Source organism: Octopus bimaculoides, chromosome 2 (assembly GCF_001194135.2).
Source record: "Octopus bimaculoides isolate UCB-OBI-ISO-001 chromosome 2, ASM119413v2, whole genome shotgun sequence".
NCBI classification, from domain to species: Eukaryota; Metazoa; Mollusca; class Cephalopoda; order Octopoda; family Octopodidae; genus Octopus; species Octopus bimaculoides.
Genome location: NC_068982.1, coordinates 162,719,005 through 162,735,007, shown reverse-complemented (window position 1 = coordinate 162,735,007; position 16,003 = coordinate 162,719,005). Strand labels below are relative to the sequence as shown.

Below are 16,003 nucleotides of genomic sequence, written 5' to 3'. Positions count from 1 at the left end.
AGTTAAAATAACCCACCTGGATGCAAACAGTTTTTATTTTGTTGTATCCATTATTTAAAGATACTTAACATACTTTTTAAAAAAAGCACACATCCTCCTCAAACTCCAAATGGAGTTAATTCGAAATTAAAGAACCTATGAGGACTTTGAAATTACTTCATTGCTTAAAACTAAAATATAAACTGGATGATTGAAGTATTAATTTTAAAGGTGAAAATAGTTTTAGGAATTTAAAACTTTTGCAACTTACTTTTCAAGATAGAATTTTGCGCGAAATATCGATAGCCGAATACATTTTTAAACTAGTTGTTCTGCATGTAATTTAATTCTTACAATGTTTTTAATGTTAGAAAAACACTCCTAGTTTTTTTATATTTTTTTATTTGGTATGTACTAACAGGTTTGTTGTTGTTATTTTTGTTAGTAAACATGTCTGTCCCGTCAGCACCCAACCAACCTGGTGGGTTTATGCCAACATATACAGGACCACCACCTAGCTATCAAGAGTCAGAACATTTTAAAAGTAACACTGGTAAGTTTCTCTTGTACAATTTTAATCTTACTTTCCTGGAATTGACCAAGTTTCATTTTCTTTCGTGAAAGACTACTGGTGACATTTTCTTTATCATAGTTAAATAATATCGCTCTTATTCCTTCTGGTTCTACATTTCATTACTGTTAATTATATCGTTTTATAGCTGTCAAGGCCAACATTTTCTCTTAATTACTGAGATTCCAAAAATAAACCTAAGAGCTTTCATCTTTTTGCTTTGAAAGCCACAAGTTCTTAATGAAAAGTAGCAATTTCCAAATGAAGCAATGAATTGAAATTTGCAAAGATGGGTGCCTCTAATGTTTCTATGATATAAACATTAACTAACTAGGGTAAGTCTATGTAATTACTCGACTTGCTTGTAATAACAGCCAGATCATCCTCGGGCTTCACTCTACTGGCTTAAAAATGGCAGCTACATTGACTAATGTAGTCCTTGATACCTGTGCCAAAATAAATGATAGGTTGCCTTGCTCAGTCAAAGCTAACCTGGGACTAAACAACATGCTAGAAAGGAAACACCTGATGATTAAAACACCAACTTACAAATATTACATTATTTTAAAGAAAGCTTTGCTAATGAAAATCTCTGTCAGCATACCTATTTTGTCATTTGAGTATTTCTACTGTAACTTTCACTGACAAAATGTGATTTTGAAAAGGAAAAAAAAAAGCTCTACAGTTAAATGAATTTTATTCTCTCTTTGGATCATCATCATCATCATCATCGTTTAACGTCTGCTTTCCATGCTAGCATGGGTTGGACGACTTGACTGAGGACTGGTGAAACCAGATGGCAACACCAGGCTCCAATCTAAATTTGGCAGAGTTTCTACAGCTGGATGCCCTTCCTAATGCCAACCACTCAGAGAGTGTAGTCGGTGCTTTTACGTGTCACCTGCACGTGCTACCAAATTATTACTCAGTTTGAACTGTTTTTGTCCCAACAAGACTGGTTCCTCTGTGATAATACTGTTCTAATATGCATTCTTGCTCATTTACTAACGTAGAATCCTCAAATATAGTTCAGTTATTAAAATTAGTGGATAGCTAATAAACCGCATAGTTGCTGAGCTCTACTTAATTTTAGATTGTTTTAATATTTGAGTTTTAGTTTTTAATGTTACCATGTTACCAATACCTTGGGAGTGGAATTTAACTGATAGAGACTAGGCAAAAGTTTTTAGTGTGTGTGTGTGTGTGTGTCTCTCTCTATGGCTGTGACTATGTTTACATTGAAATGAAAACTGGTGCTATTTGTATTATATATCTTTATGCCCTTTCACTTAGATTTGAAAAATAAAAATAAGTACTGGAATTGATATGGTCAACTAAAACTATCAAAAACCAGTAAAAGACTGGTAAAAACCAATGTTAAAGCAGTGGCTCAAAACTCATTTTTTATTTTAAATGGTTTCATATTTGATGCAGACTAAAAGCATTTTATATAAACATCAATGGCAGCAAAATGGTGGTTGTTAGTATTAGAATGGCTTGCAGTATTTGTTCCAGCTCTCCGCATTCTGAGTTGGAATCTTGCTATGGCCAACTTTACCTTTTGTCCTTTTGGAGTTGATAAAGTATCAGTTCTTGGACTGATTTTTTTTTTTATCTCTTTCGGGATTGTAGTTGTCATTCAAAGATCCAACCATGTCATATTGTGTCAGACTGATCCGGCTGGGAGTTGCTTTAAGAGTATATATATCTGTGAAACATGGAGCTGTTTACATCTTAATTTCACAAATAAGAATTCAGTTGGTCAAATAACTGAATGTTCCTTGTCCAGACTGGAGAATGCACTACATATAAGACTGATAGCTTTTACACAACAAAACATGAAGGAATTGTGAAAACTGTAATATAGTAAACTTCTAAATGTTTGGAGTTTGAAATGCAGGAGCTTTCTGTTTATTAGGAGCATTCATTGTAGGGTGGGATTGTGCTAGCTTGATGGACATTTCAAAATTTAACATTAGTAATTCATGTCAAGCTTGAATATAATAATGAACGGATTGTTTGTGTGCTGGCAGACTTTGTATTCAATATTGTATCTAAACAGCTCAATGTGGCTCAGCCCTTCAACTCTCCAACTCATCCAGTGCTGAATTAAGGTTTTGAATATTGAGACTTGTAAATTGTACTTACTGTGTTGGATTATTTACAGCTAAATAAACTAGGTTTGAAAACCTGAGCTTGGATCTAGTAATAAGGCTGATGGTACATTATGAGCTACTGATTAAGTCTCCGGTAAGGTGTGGTATGATGACAAAAAGAACTAATTTATGAAACTATGACCAAATAAACTGTTTAAATGTTGTGTTGAGATGGTAGTGTAAAGATTAAACATACAATCACAAATAAAGCTATTAAAGAATAACCATAAATAAATAAAACTACTACAAATGTGTAAGTCTCTATAGTCATTTGACTTGCAAGAAATAACAGCTAATTTCTCTCAAGTCATACCTTACCAGGTGAAAAAGAAAGCACACATTAGCTAATGTAATCTTTAATATACAAAAAGATGGAATGACCTCGGCTGAAATGCCTTTGATCATAGATTTGTTGAATCAGGCCTTGTATGTTCTAGATGTTTATTTTGCAATATTAAATGCAGGAAGTAGAGCTTCTTTTTATTATAAATCTCGAATATTCAGATAAAAGCTGTAGCCTGCTACTGTGAATACATCCTGGAGATAAAACTAATTGAAACCTGTAAATTTAGATATTAATAGATTTCATTTCTACTGTAGATGAGGGTAATAGCCTGAGAAATGATAACCTTGCTAACAACTCCTCTTAGACATTTAATGCTTGTATTTATTTCAACAAAACTCCCTTGTCAATCAACTCTAACCTTTAACCTCTTATTAATACTATCAAAGATATTCTTATCAAATATCAACAGAGCTAGTCTAAACAGCTTCTATCTGACAATGTTTATCCTTTTACCTGTTGTTAATCAATAATTGTAATTCCTTAGCTTCCTTTGTCGTCGGTTCTTTAAATCTTTTTCTTCTTTTTTTTTTGTTTTCATTTTTGCATCATTCAGATGATAGTTAAATATAATAGTTAATTGATTCAGTGCTATAACTGTAATACATTTCTTGTAAAGAAAATTTAGACATTTTGCTTTTAAATGTAACTCCAGTTGGTGATGTACTTAATGGTGTCATGTATTGTTGTATACTTGATAAAAATGTTTTAGTTATCCTGGACTACTAACCATAGAAACATTGGAACATACTTTAAAGAAACTACGTGTCCTGGTTTAGTACAATAATAGGAGGTGGCAAAACTTGAGCAAGTTATTCTCAGACTAGAGGCCTGGTTTGAATGCTTGCTGCAATAAACTTCACTAAAAGCACTCCAAAGGTTGGATGGTAGTAGTAAGTCACATGATTAAATTTAGTTCTCTTGACTTTTACAGAGTTCTCCAATATTGATTATGTCAATGTAGGTGATGTTCATTCAGAACCTCTGGCATTTCTAAATTTCTATAGAAAGAGCTGAACAAGGGAGGGAAGCAAGCAAGAACTGGAGAAAGTGGATGGTTGAAACACAGTTGGAAAAAGGAGTGCTTGGGTACACAGTTAAACTGCCATTTTTTAACACAGACTATAAACTTCCTGATATTTTTTCTATCTTAAATTTTATATCTTAATGATTTATACTAATATATATGATCGTCACCTTTCGACTCTTTCGTCTCGACCACCACAACTGTCTATTCTTTATTCTTTTAAATCTTACCAGTCTTTCCTAGATGAGCATTTTCTTTTCTAATGCCAACATCCAACATTCTCACTACACCACACTGCAAGTGTTCCTTGTTTAAGTATTACCACTACCTCTCATTGATAATACTTAAAAAGATTCCTTTCACATGGCAAGGTTGATGATTTCATAAGTCTCTCTAGAGATAATTCTTTCATTGTGTTAAAGAACTACTTCAATTTTCACTAGCTTAACTATTTAGAAGGTTCAGAAGTGGATTATGTTGCATCATTTTACATCAAGAGGTAACTTAACTATCTTATAAATTGATGTCAATAATATAAGTACTGATGAAAACCTTCAAGTCAGTGCCTCAGCTTGACTACAGTCAGTTTCTTAGCTCTCAGATATTCTAGTGCTATCGACACAAGGGGCAATGAGTCTTCTCCAAACATCCTGATTGATCACTTACCACTTTACTCCACTCGGGCCAACTCCCATTGCTATCATGTCATCTTGGGACATACTGTGCCATGTCTTCTTTGGTCTTCTACTCGACCTCTTTCTTCCTTCCAGTGTACATTCCATCATGACAGTCGCATTCTCTCCTGCAGTAATCAACGGACATAACCAGTAAACTGTCACTTAGTCACCACATCCCACAAACTTCCAATGTCAGCTTTTGTGGTCACCTCTTTGTTTCTCACTCTTTTCCGGTAAGAGATATCCAGCATTGAACATAGGCAGGATCAATGGAACATAGCCAGCAATTGAGAATCTTCACTGTCTTCCATGTTTCACAGGTGAAGACAGCTGTTGGTACAACAATAGAATAATAAAAGTTGCAGCTTTATCTTCTTACTTGTATTGAAAGAAGGTATTCTCCATACAGTCCTGCAGTGCCAGTCAGCAACATACTTTCTCCATTGTTGCTGGTTTCATTCACATTGCCATGAAGTTTTACCATGCTCAGCATATCCTGCCTGTTAGAATCCACTTGTTCATTAAAATTGCTAACGACAAGCTTGAAGTTGTAACTTGGTATTTCATTATGTACCTCCTGGAGGTGATCATATAACTTATCTTGCTTATTACCTCCTGCAGCATCATTTGGTGCATAGACCTGAATCATGGTAACTTTCCTATGTCTGGCTTTGAAACTATACTGTTAGATTCATCATCATTTTTTAGTGTCCATTGTCCATGCTGGCAAGGGTTGAATGGTTTGACCAGGGCTGGCAACCTGGATGGCTGCACCAGACCTCAGTCTGATTTGGCACGGGTTCTAGGGCTGGATGCCCTTCCTGATGCCAACCAATCCAAGTGTAATGGGCGCTTTTACGTGCTACCAGCACAGGTGCCATTTGTATAACATCAGTACCTGCCATGACTGATTTTACTTTGCTTGATGAGTATTCTTCTCAAGCACTACATAATGCCAAAGGTCTTGGTCATTGATTCCATGAGGCCCAACACTTGAAAGGAGCTTTTCACGTGTTACTGGCATAGGCCACTTTACCTCCACAAGGCCCAACACTTGAAAGGTGCCTATGTGCCACCAGCACGGGTGCCAATTACGTGACACCAGCATCAGCCACAACTACAATTTCACTTGGCTTGACAAGTCTTTTCAAGCACAGCATATTGCCAAAGGTCTCGGTTGCTAGTCATTGCCTCTGCGAGGCCCAAAGTTCTACCACAGGTTCCCTCTACAGTTAGAGATTGGCACTTTACAGAGCTGTCCTCCATATGTGTCACATGACCATACCAGTGCAGTCGTCTCTCTTGCATACCACATCTGATATCTCTTATGCCCAACTTTTCTCTCAAGATGCTTACTCTGTCAGACATGCACACTGACATTGCACATCCAGTGAAGCATACTGGTTTCATTTCTTTCAAGCCTACGCATATCCTTGGCTGTCACAGCCCATGTTTCACTGCTGTGTATAACATAGTTGTTCGCACACAAGCATTTTACAATCTACCTTTCACTCTGAATGATAGGCCCTTTGTTTCCAGCAGAGGTAGGAGCTCTCTGAACTTCACCCAGCTTAATCTTATTCTCACAGCTACACTCTCGGAGCATCCACCTCTGCTACTAACTTGATCACCCAGATAACAGAAGCTATCTACTACCTCTAGGTAGTATTTTCTGTACATTTTTGTTGTTAATCTTCCTCTGATGTTGCTGCACTGCTTATGTGGCCAAAGCTTACACCAGGTACATCTTATGGAGTTTCTACCTATGCCTTTTCTACATATTGAGCAAGGCCATCTACTTGAAGGGATTTGTGATTTGTCTAACTTCCTACTTACTAAGACTTTGGGTTTTGCTAGGTTAACTCTAAGGCCCTTTGATTCCAGACCTTGGTTCTGTACCTGGAACTTCTAGTTCTGGTAGTGATTCAACTATAAGAACAAGATCATCGGTATAGAGGAGCTCCCAGGGGCAGCCTGTCTTAAATTTCTCTGTTATTGCCTAGAGGACTGATGAACAAAAGGTGAATGAGGACCAATCCTTTGTGAACATCAACTTGTACCCTGAATTCTTTGCTGTACTCATTGTCAACTCTCACCTTACTGGTAGTGTCCCTGTACTCGTCTATCCCTAGTTTCTTCATTGACCACCAGATAAGGGATCCAGGGAGCCTGTCAAAGGCTTTCTCCAAGTCAACAAAAGCCAAGTAAAAAGGTTTATCTTTGGCTATGCATTTCTCCTGCAGCGGCTTTACCAGAAATATAGCATCAGTGGTGCTTCTCCCTGACACAAAAACTGCATCTCATCTAGACTACCTCTCTCCCTAATTAGTTAGGCTGTGACCCTCTCCGTAACTTTCATCACCTCATCCAACAATTTGATACCTCTGTAATTATTTCTATCTAAAGCATCACCTTTACCTTTGTAGCAGTTGACTATGGTGCTGCTACACTAGTCATTGGGTATGACTCTTTCGTGAGCCACCTGATTTACAATATGGGTGACTAGACCATAGCCCATACCGCCAGATATTTTAAGCATTTCAGCGGTGATTCCTGATGGGCCAGGGGCTTTCCCTGTCTTCATATCCTTAATTGCTTAATCTGCCAAGGTGCTATTGATTCAGATAGCTGGTCCCTCAACTGGAGCAACATTTGGCAGACTCTTCTCCTCCCATTCATTCTCCACGTTCACCAGTCTTTCATAATGGCATTTCCAAGCCTCTTCCTTTGCTGAATCATTAAATGCAAGTGTGCCATCATCCATGCAGAAGCATTTCTCTCCTAGGACATCACAACTTTCTCTCCCACATTGTCTTGCAATCTGAAACACTTCAAATCTTTGGTCTTCGCGTCACTGAACATAGGCGAGCTTCTTCATTAAAGGAGGAAATGTGTCAAGGCCGACAGGAAGCAGTCCAGCTTCCTAGGGCTAAATAGCAGCAGTATGATTCTCTTATTGGGACTGTCACATTAAGTTGACAGTATACAACTGCTTTATCGTAACACTGCTGCTTAATTCTCTCTGTGAGATTTATAATTAGATTATTTCTAATTTTTGTGATCAGTGAATTTGTTTTCACTAGAAATATATATATTTGCAAGAAGTTGACAGACATCTTCAGCCAGCTGGTTTTGCTACTTCAGGCTGATGACGAGCAATGACTCAGAAACATGTCCCTGAATCCAGACTAGGCTTGTCTCCCCCTCGCAAATATAAGGACACAGGAAATGTGTCAAGGCCGACAGGAAGCGTTCCAGCTTCCTAGGGCTAAATAGCAGCAGTATGATTCCCTTATTGACTGTCACATTAAGTTGACAGTATACAACTGCTATATATGTATATATATATATATATATATATATATATATATATATGAGAGAGAGAGAGAGAGACTCAGAAGGGCCACTTCTACAAATCTCTTCTGAGGATTACCTTGACAATGACAGATGACAACATTTTCATCATGGCAGGAGACTTCAATGGACATATTGCAAAACACTCTGATGGATTTCAGGGTGTGCATGGTGGCTACAGCTTTGACTCCAGAAATGAGGTGGGGACAAGGCTGCTAGTAAGGTAGGATACAGGCTAGTCACCTGCATAGTTAATCAGGTCATTCAGGAAGGTGTAATATCCAGTGGCTGGCGTAGCAGCATAATTGTTAGCTGCTACAAGGGTCAGGGTGGTGCATTAGATAAAAGCACCTATAGAGGGAACACTAACTTCAGAAAACCTAACTATCTGATCACTTATCAATATGTGGGGGCAGTGGAGACACCAACCAGATTGATTACATCCTCACCAGACACACTGGCAGATATATGCTCATAAATGCACAATCTTTCCCAGGGGAAGAATGTACAACTCAACATAAGCTACTGGTTAGTGGCTTCAGGCTTAGGACCAGAAAGATCCAGAGACACAAGTCAATATAGAAAAGGAGGCTGTGGAAGTTCAAGGATCTTTCAAACGGGTAGAGATTTAGAGATGTCCTCAATGAGGCCTATGTTGAGAAGGAGGTAACGATAGATAAATATACAGGACAACTGGATGTTCCTACGGGACAATCTATAAAGGGCAACAGACAAAATTTGTGGGTGGAGCAAAGCCTCTGCCAGATCAAGGGTGACATGGTTGTGGAACAGCGATATGGACAGGGCCATAAAAGAGGAGAGACAGGTCTGGAAAGAGTGGAAAAGAGAGGTGGTAGCAAAGAATCTTATTAGAAGGCTAAAAGAGAGGATAGATGTTGGGCCTATCTAGCTAGGGTAGAAACTGAAAAGAAGAGGTTTGCCAATGTCCTACAGCATGAAGGTCAGTGACTTGAAGTGTTCTAGATTGCTAGACAGTGTGTCAGTGAGAATCCAGATATTGTTGGAGAGAAATGTGTGCAGATGGATAATGGTATGCTTGCACTTAGTGATGTAGACAAGAAAGAGGTGCTGAAAAGTTATTATGTGAGACTGTTGAATGTAGAGAATGGATGGAATAAAGGGAGTCTCCATCATGTGAATCCAACAGATGGACCAGCTATCCTAGTGGACAACAGTATGGTAGATAAGGCAACTAAAAACCTTAAAACTGGGAAAGCTCCTGGTCCCTCTGGAATCGCACCTGAGACGCTTGAGATATCTGGTGAGGTAGGATACAGGCTAGTCACCTGTATGTTAATCAGGTCATTCAGGATGGTGTGATACCCAGTGACTGGCATAGCAGCATAATTGTTAGCTGCTACAAGGGTAAATAAGGGTGGTGCATTAGATAAAAGCAACTATAGAGGCATCAAACTCCTGAACCTGGTGATGAAAATTGCAGAGAGAGTTATAGTCAAAGTAATGAGGAACAGAATTAGGATAAACGAAATGCAGTTCAGCTTCATCTGGGGAAAAAGCACTTTTATATGCTATTTTCATAGGCAACTGCAAGAGAAGTACTTAGCTAGGAATAAACCATTATACTTGACATTTGATCTAGATAAAGCCTTCGATAGTGCCCCACTGTGTGATATGGTGGGCTCTGAGGAGGTTAGGGATAGATGAGTGGCTGGTGAAAGCTATACAGGCCATGTGCAAAGATGCTGTCAGTAAGGTGAGTGTTAACAAGTACAGTGATGAATTTGATGTACAAGTAGGGGTTCATCAAGTCTCAGTTCTTAGTCCCCTCTTTTTCATTATTCTTCTCCTGGCCATAACAGGAATTCAAGACTGGCATCCCTTGGGAACTACTATATGCTGATGATCTTGCTCTCAGAGATAGATGAGAAAGCAAAATCTGGAATTTAAGGGCTTTATAGTTAACTTAGCAAAGACTAAGGTCCTAGCAAGCAAGAAAACTGACAGGACCCCACTCCATTCAGGTAGGATTTGTTGGAAAGTTGTAAGTAGGAACTCCATACGGTGTACCCAGTGTAAACTATGGACACGAGGTGTAGTGGATTAATAGGAAGCTTATCAGAGAAGACAATTTTCGTATGTGGAAGATGCACAGGATCCATAAAAACTTTAGAGACATGGGGAAATTGATTCTCTCAAATGCCCAGTTGGCTCATTAGAGGTAGTAGGTAATTTCTGCTACCTAGAGGATCAAATAAGTAGTGGGGCAGGGATAACAGTGTGATAGCTAGAATAAGAATAGGGTGGAGGAAATTCAGAGAGTTGTTACCTCTGTTGGCCACGAAAGGTTTCTCTCTGTGACTGAATGGAAGATTGTATGATGCATTATATGAACAGCAATTCTACATGGTAATGAGATGTGGGCCCTAAATGCAGAGGACATGTGAAGGTTAGAAAAGAATGAGGCTAGTATGTTCTGCTGGATGTGTAATGTAAATGTGCATGTTTGACAGTGCTAGTGTTTTGAGAGGGAAGTTAGGCATAAGAGGAATTGGTTGCTGCATGCAAGAGAGACAACTGTGCTGATTTGGTCATATGATACAGATGGATGCTGACAGCTCCATGAAGAAGTGCCAATCTCTCAAAGTAAATGGAACATGTGGAAGTGGGGGACCCAAGAAGATATGGGATGAAGTACCGAAGAACAATTTCAGGATGCTGAACCTTTCAGGCAAGATGACTCCACGGCAGAAGTGTAAAGACTGGTCCCTCTGGTGGTATAAAGCACTAATGGTGGTGTCATGCAAAAGCACCTGTGTGGTGCGACATAAAAGCACCCAGCACACTCTGTAAAGTGGTTGGTGTTAGGAAGGGTATCCAGCCATAGGAGCCACACCAAATCAGACTGGAGTCTGGTGCAGCTCCTCAGCATGGACAACAGACATTAGAAGAGCATGATGATATATATATTTATATATGTGCACATCACACACACAAGGCCTATAAGTAAAAATGTTAAGTTTGAGACCTTAAATTTGATATTGCAGTAATTCAACACTTTGCTATTACTATCTTTCCATTACAAACTATCTTTCCAAATCGTGCATAATGTTTGTCTCTGAACTATTTATTATACATTTCATAAGTGTTTCCTACCTCATTTGAGATAACAGAAAACATTTTTTATTTATTTATTTATTTATTTTTTTTTTGAGGATGGTCATTGTGTTTCAATAATTTTAAAAATAGTTGCAAGTCCTTGGCAAGAACAAGTTGTTTCTTGTACCCATGTCAGTTTGAGTTATGATTGAGCAGATTGTGATGATGAAAGACATTCCATATATGATCCTTCCATTTATATTTTGTTAGCAGGAACTATATTGTTCAATATGTCTTTCATCAGGAAGATCATCATTTAATGTGATCCAATACTGAATGTCTTTAAATATAAATACAGGCAGGGCTATGTGGCTAAGAACACTTTGCAATCAGTTTCAGATTTGACCCCAAAGCATTCATTGACCATATCTTATGGGTGAAGTTTTAATAGAAACTTGCAGAAGCTGCTGTGAATATTTGTATAAACTGGTATATTGAGTTACAGCTTTTGAACCAAAAAAAAAAAAATCAAACTTATTAATTTAATAAAAAGGTATCAATAAAATATTAAGACTGAAATAAGTACTGGGGTTGATAGGTTAACTAAAACACCTGAAGGCTGTGTTTCAGCATAACTGCAGTTTAATGACCATGACCAGTAAAAGAATACCTTCAAACATCAAAGGATCAATTGTGTGTGTATGGGGATGGTGGAATAGAGCTTAATTATTTCAAGTTTCCTACAGGCAAAGCATTTATAAGACAGTATATCTGAAATGTATTGAAAGTAATTCTTTATTGATATTCCATCTGATGAATTCCTCCGGAGTGAGACCCTTTAAGCAATGAAAAAGCAGTTAACTTGAACAGTAATCTATATAGAGGCATGTTGTTAAAAAAAAAATAAGTGATTTAAAAAAAAAACCATATCAGTGTTATTGAGAAGAGAAGAGAACAGATTAAATACAAATAAGGACAAAGTTTGAGATATTTTGGATTATCAATGTTTCATGTCTGTATGTTAGGATAAATTCTAGCTTGTGTGAAAGTAGATAGTATGATCAGTTGTATTTTGCATTATGTTTGTGAGGTTTTTGTATATTCGGAATGGTTACCATAGATATGTGAAACCTCATCATAGAAATTTGAGAATATGACCCTGAAATGTCTCTTCCATTCTCTTTAGTTATGACTAGGGGCCTTTTTGGTCAAAATATCAAGATTATTTTAAAATGAAATTTTAATCTTTGTATTTTTTGTATTTAACCTATTCTTCACTACATTGCCATGCTTTCAAAATCACTATATTCATACCTATTTTAATACATAAAATCCATATCTTTTTAATAGTGCACACATTTATAAGAAGAATATAGAATTGTCACTAAGATATTTATTTTCTTTCTCACATCAGATATGCTAAATTCTAGTACTGATTATTTTAGCTGTTTAACTCCACCCCTCCTAGCCCAATTAAGTTCCTGAGCCAAGAAATGCAACAGAACTTTCTAAAAAGTTTTCAGTTATATTGTTTCCAAGTAGCTTGTATGTCACTGGTGCTTTGGCGTGTTTAGACTATTTGCTGACATGTTTTGAAGTTGAGAAGGATGTTATGTATATATTTATATTTTTGCAATTGACTGCAGATATGACAAGCTATCCTGTGTGTACTTTGTACTGATATCTCTACAAACCATTGTTTAAATAATTCAACACTGTTGCATAATACTTAAGTACTTATCCTAGTTGCAATAAGTCTATAAACTTCAGGGTGATGTATCTTTGTTAACATGATCCTGTTTTTCAGGAGAATTGCTACAGGAAGCATATTTAGATTAAAGTTATATCGCTGAAGACTAAACTTAGCTGTCTTAACGCTTTTAGTTTAACTTTCAAGTAGACGGGGAAATTTTAGAAATTATGTTGATTTTGTAGAGTAAAATGTCCCTCTATGTTTGCGAAAAACTTTTTTTTGTTTTGTTTCACTTTTATTACTTTATTCATTTAAAATCTTTTTGGTCTTACCTTCATCAATATTGTATTTGGCCACCATTCTATATCACTTTAAATAATAGATGCAGACATTGCTGTGTGGGAATGAATTGGCAGACAGAAACTGTACAGAAGCCAATTATGTGTATATCTGTGCATGTGTGAATGTTCGTTACATGTCTTTGCTCTGATATTGTGTGGATAATGGTAATCTGTTTATCTTTAGTAAATTACCTGTGGCTTGGTAATTTCAATATGTGAAGACCTATGGAATAAAAATACTTTTTAATAAACAGACAGGGGTTGACAACAGGAGCTTTAGAATATTGCTTCAATAAATCTTAATGAATCTATGACTGCATAGGAAAAACTAAAGTAAAAACAATGAGGATGATAATGAATTTAAGTTAAAAGCATCCAACTTAAATCTCCACTTATCAATACATCACTTCCATTGTGATATTAATCTGTTGTATCCTCTTTGTTTCTTGTGCAATGCTTTCTATGCTTCCTTTCAAGGTATCTATGTAATGCCTCTTCCTAATTGTGCTTGACTCTCTTCCTATTGTTTTCCCCACTTGTTTCCCCATCAGATGTCTGTTTTCCATGCTGGTATGGGTTGAATGGTTTGATAGGAGCTGGCCTGCCGAACAGCTGTCCAGGCTCCAATTGTCTTGTGGTTGGTTTCTACTACTGGATGCCCTTCCTAGTGCCAACTACTTTACAGTGTGTGTGGAGTGCTTTTAACAGGGAACTAGCATGCCTACAAGACAAAAGACTTCTCAGTTGGGAATGGGAGTGGTAGCATGGCCAGTTTGTACTGCTCAGGGTGGTCTTCGAGTTTTCTGTCTCTTACCCAACAAAAAACAATATGCATGCATGATGCTCCAAATCATCTGAAGCAGACGTTCCCTTCAGCTCCTTTCATCTGTATCATTGCTGTACTAAGCACTGTAAATATTAACATGAACAGATACCAGTCTGTGATAACCTGCACAGTTTATGGGCACTGCCTATCCTGCCCCCGATGAATATTTTGTATCATAAATGGCTAGACACTAAAATTAAATTTATTTTCACTACTTTGTCTGTCTTATTTTTTTCTGTTTCAAATTGTAACAATTGTACAATTTTTTTGTCAGTTTTAAAAAAATTTGAGCAGCTTTTGATATTCCTTTATCTTTTGCAGGTTACACTGGAAACTATGGTTCTATGAACCAACAGCCAATGCCTAGCTATTATCCCCCACATCAACACACAACTGTTACAGTTCAGCCTCCTCCACAAGTAGTTGTAGTCGGAGGTTGTCCAGCTTGCAGGGTTAGTGTTCATTCATTCATTCTTTCACTTTAAGTTAGATCTTACCCATTTAACTAACTGTATAAAGCTACATACAAGATTGATGCATCTTGTTATTTTTCCTTAAATCCCTTAATACATGTTTGTAAAAAGACTATTTTATTAATTTTATGCAACGAGTGACTGGTATTGGGAAGGGCATCCAGCTGTAAAAATCTTGCCAAAACAGCCACAGAAGTCTAGTGCAGGCTTTGGCCTGGCCAGGTCATGTGGAACTGTCCCACTCATGGTAGCATGAAAGATGGATGTTAAACGATGATGATAAATTTTTGAAAGCACAAAACCTGCTTGTAATCAGTTTACAGGGAAAATAACATCAGTGTCACTGCTCAGAGCTGAGCAATTTGCAAAGCACAAATATAAGCACACACACACACACACACGTGTGTGTGTGTGCATGTGTAATCAGTTTCTTTCATTTCATATCCACTAGATTCTCTTACAAGCCTTTGGTTGGTCTGGGACTTCAGTAGAAAACATTGTCTCCAAAATTATGTTGAGAAGCAAACTTCTTAGACATGCAGCCATGTCATTGCCATCACCACTACCACATACTTATAACAAGATCTTTATTAATCCAACTACATTAGCAATTGTTTATCTACTTCAATTCTCTGTTAATTCAAACTGTTTGCTATCTTCTATCAAATTCTAGTTATGTAGTGTTTTATTTATATTATTTTTTTTTCTTTTTCAGGTTGGCATTCTTGAAGATGATTTCACATGTCTCGGAGTGTTGTGTGCTCTGTTATTTTTCCCAGTAGGAATTCTTTGCTGTTTAGCCATGCGACAACGGAGATGTCCCAATTGTGGTGCCATCTTTGGTTAACTTAATATCATGGTTACTTTTTACAATGGACTAAACTGTTTTGAATTTGAAGCTGACTCATATTTGTATAAATTAACATTGTTTCTGAATGTGTGTGTGTATGGATATATGCACACACATCCAGATACATGCGCACAACTTAAGTATATATATAAATAGTATATATATATATATATATATATATAAATAAATGAAATATATAAATATAATATACATGTGTATATACATGTGGATATGTGATATACACGTGTGTGGAGATGACATACACGTGTGTGGAGATATGATATACGCATGTGTGGAAATATGATACACACGTGTGTGGAGATATGACCTACACGTGTGTGGAGATATGACCTACACGTGTGTGGAGATATGACCTACGCATGTGTAGAGATATGATACACACATGTGTGGATATGACACACGTGTGTGGATATGACACACGTGTGTGGATATATGACATACACGTGTGTGGATATACGACACATACATGTGTGGAGATATGACACACGTGTGTGTGTATATGTATTGTGTGTATATTATGTGTGTGTGTATATGATATATGTATATGTGTGTGTGTATATGTATATATGTGTGTATATGTATGTGTGTGTGATATATGTATATATATGTGTATG

The 16,003-nt window shown here is 37.1% G+C and overlaps 1 protein-coding gene across 2 annotated transcripts in view; it reads left to right on the top strand.

Annotated features, from left to right (window-relative positions):
* LOC106875261 (brain protein I3) overlaps positions 1-15,997 on the top strand; it is a 17,849-nt gene extending 1,852 nt beyond the window's left edge. For both annotated transcript variants that reach the window (XM_014923329.2, XM_052965693.1), the window contains exons 2-4: positions 425-532; positions 14,367-14,497; positions 15,234-15,997. In XM_014923329.2, coding sequence (XP_014778815.1) covers positions 430-532; positions 14,367-14,497; positions 15,234-15,365 — 366 coding nt within the window. In that variant the 5' untranslated portion in view covers positions 425-429 and the 3' untranslated portion in view covers positions 15,366-15,997. The remainder of the gene's footprint in view (positions 1-424; positions 533-14,366; positions 14,498-15,233) is intronic.
* Positions 15,998-16,003: the final 6 nt, after the last annotated feature.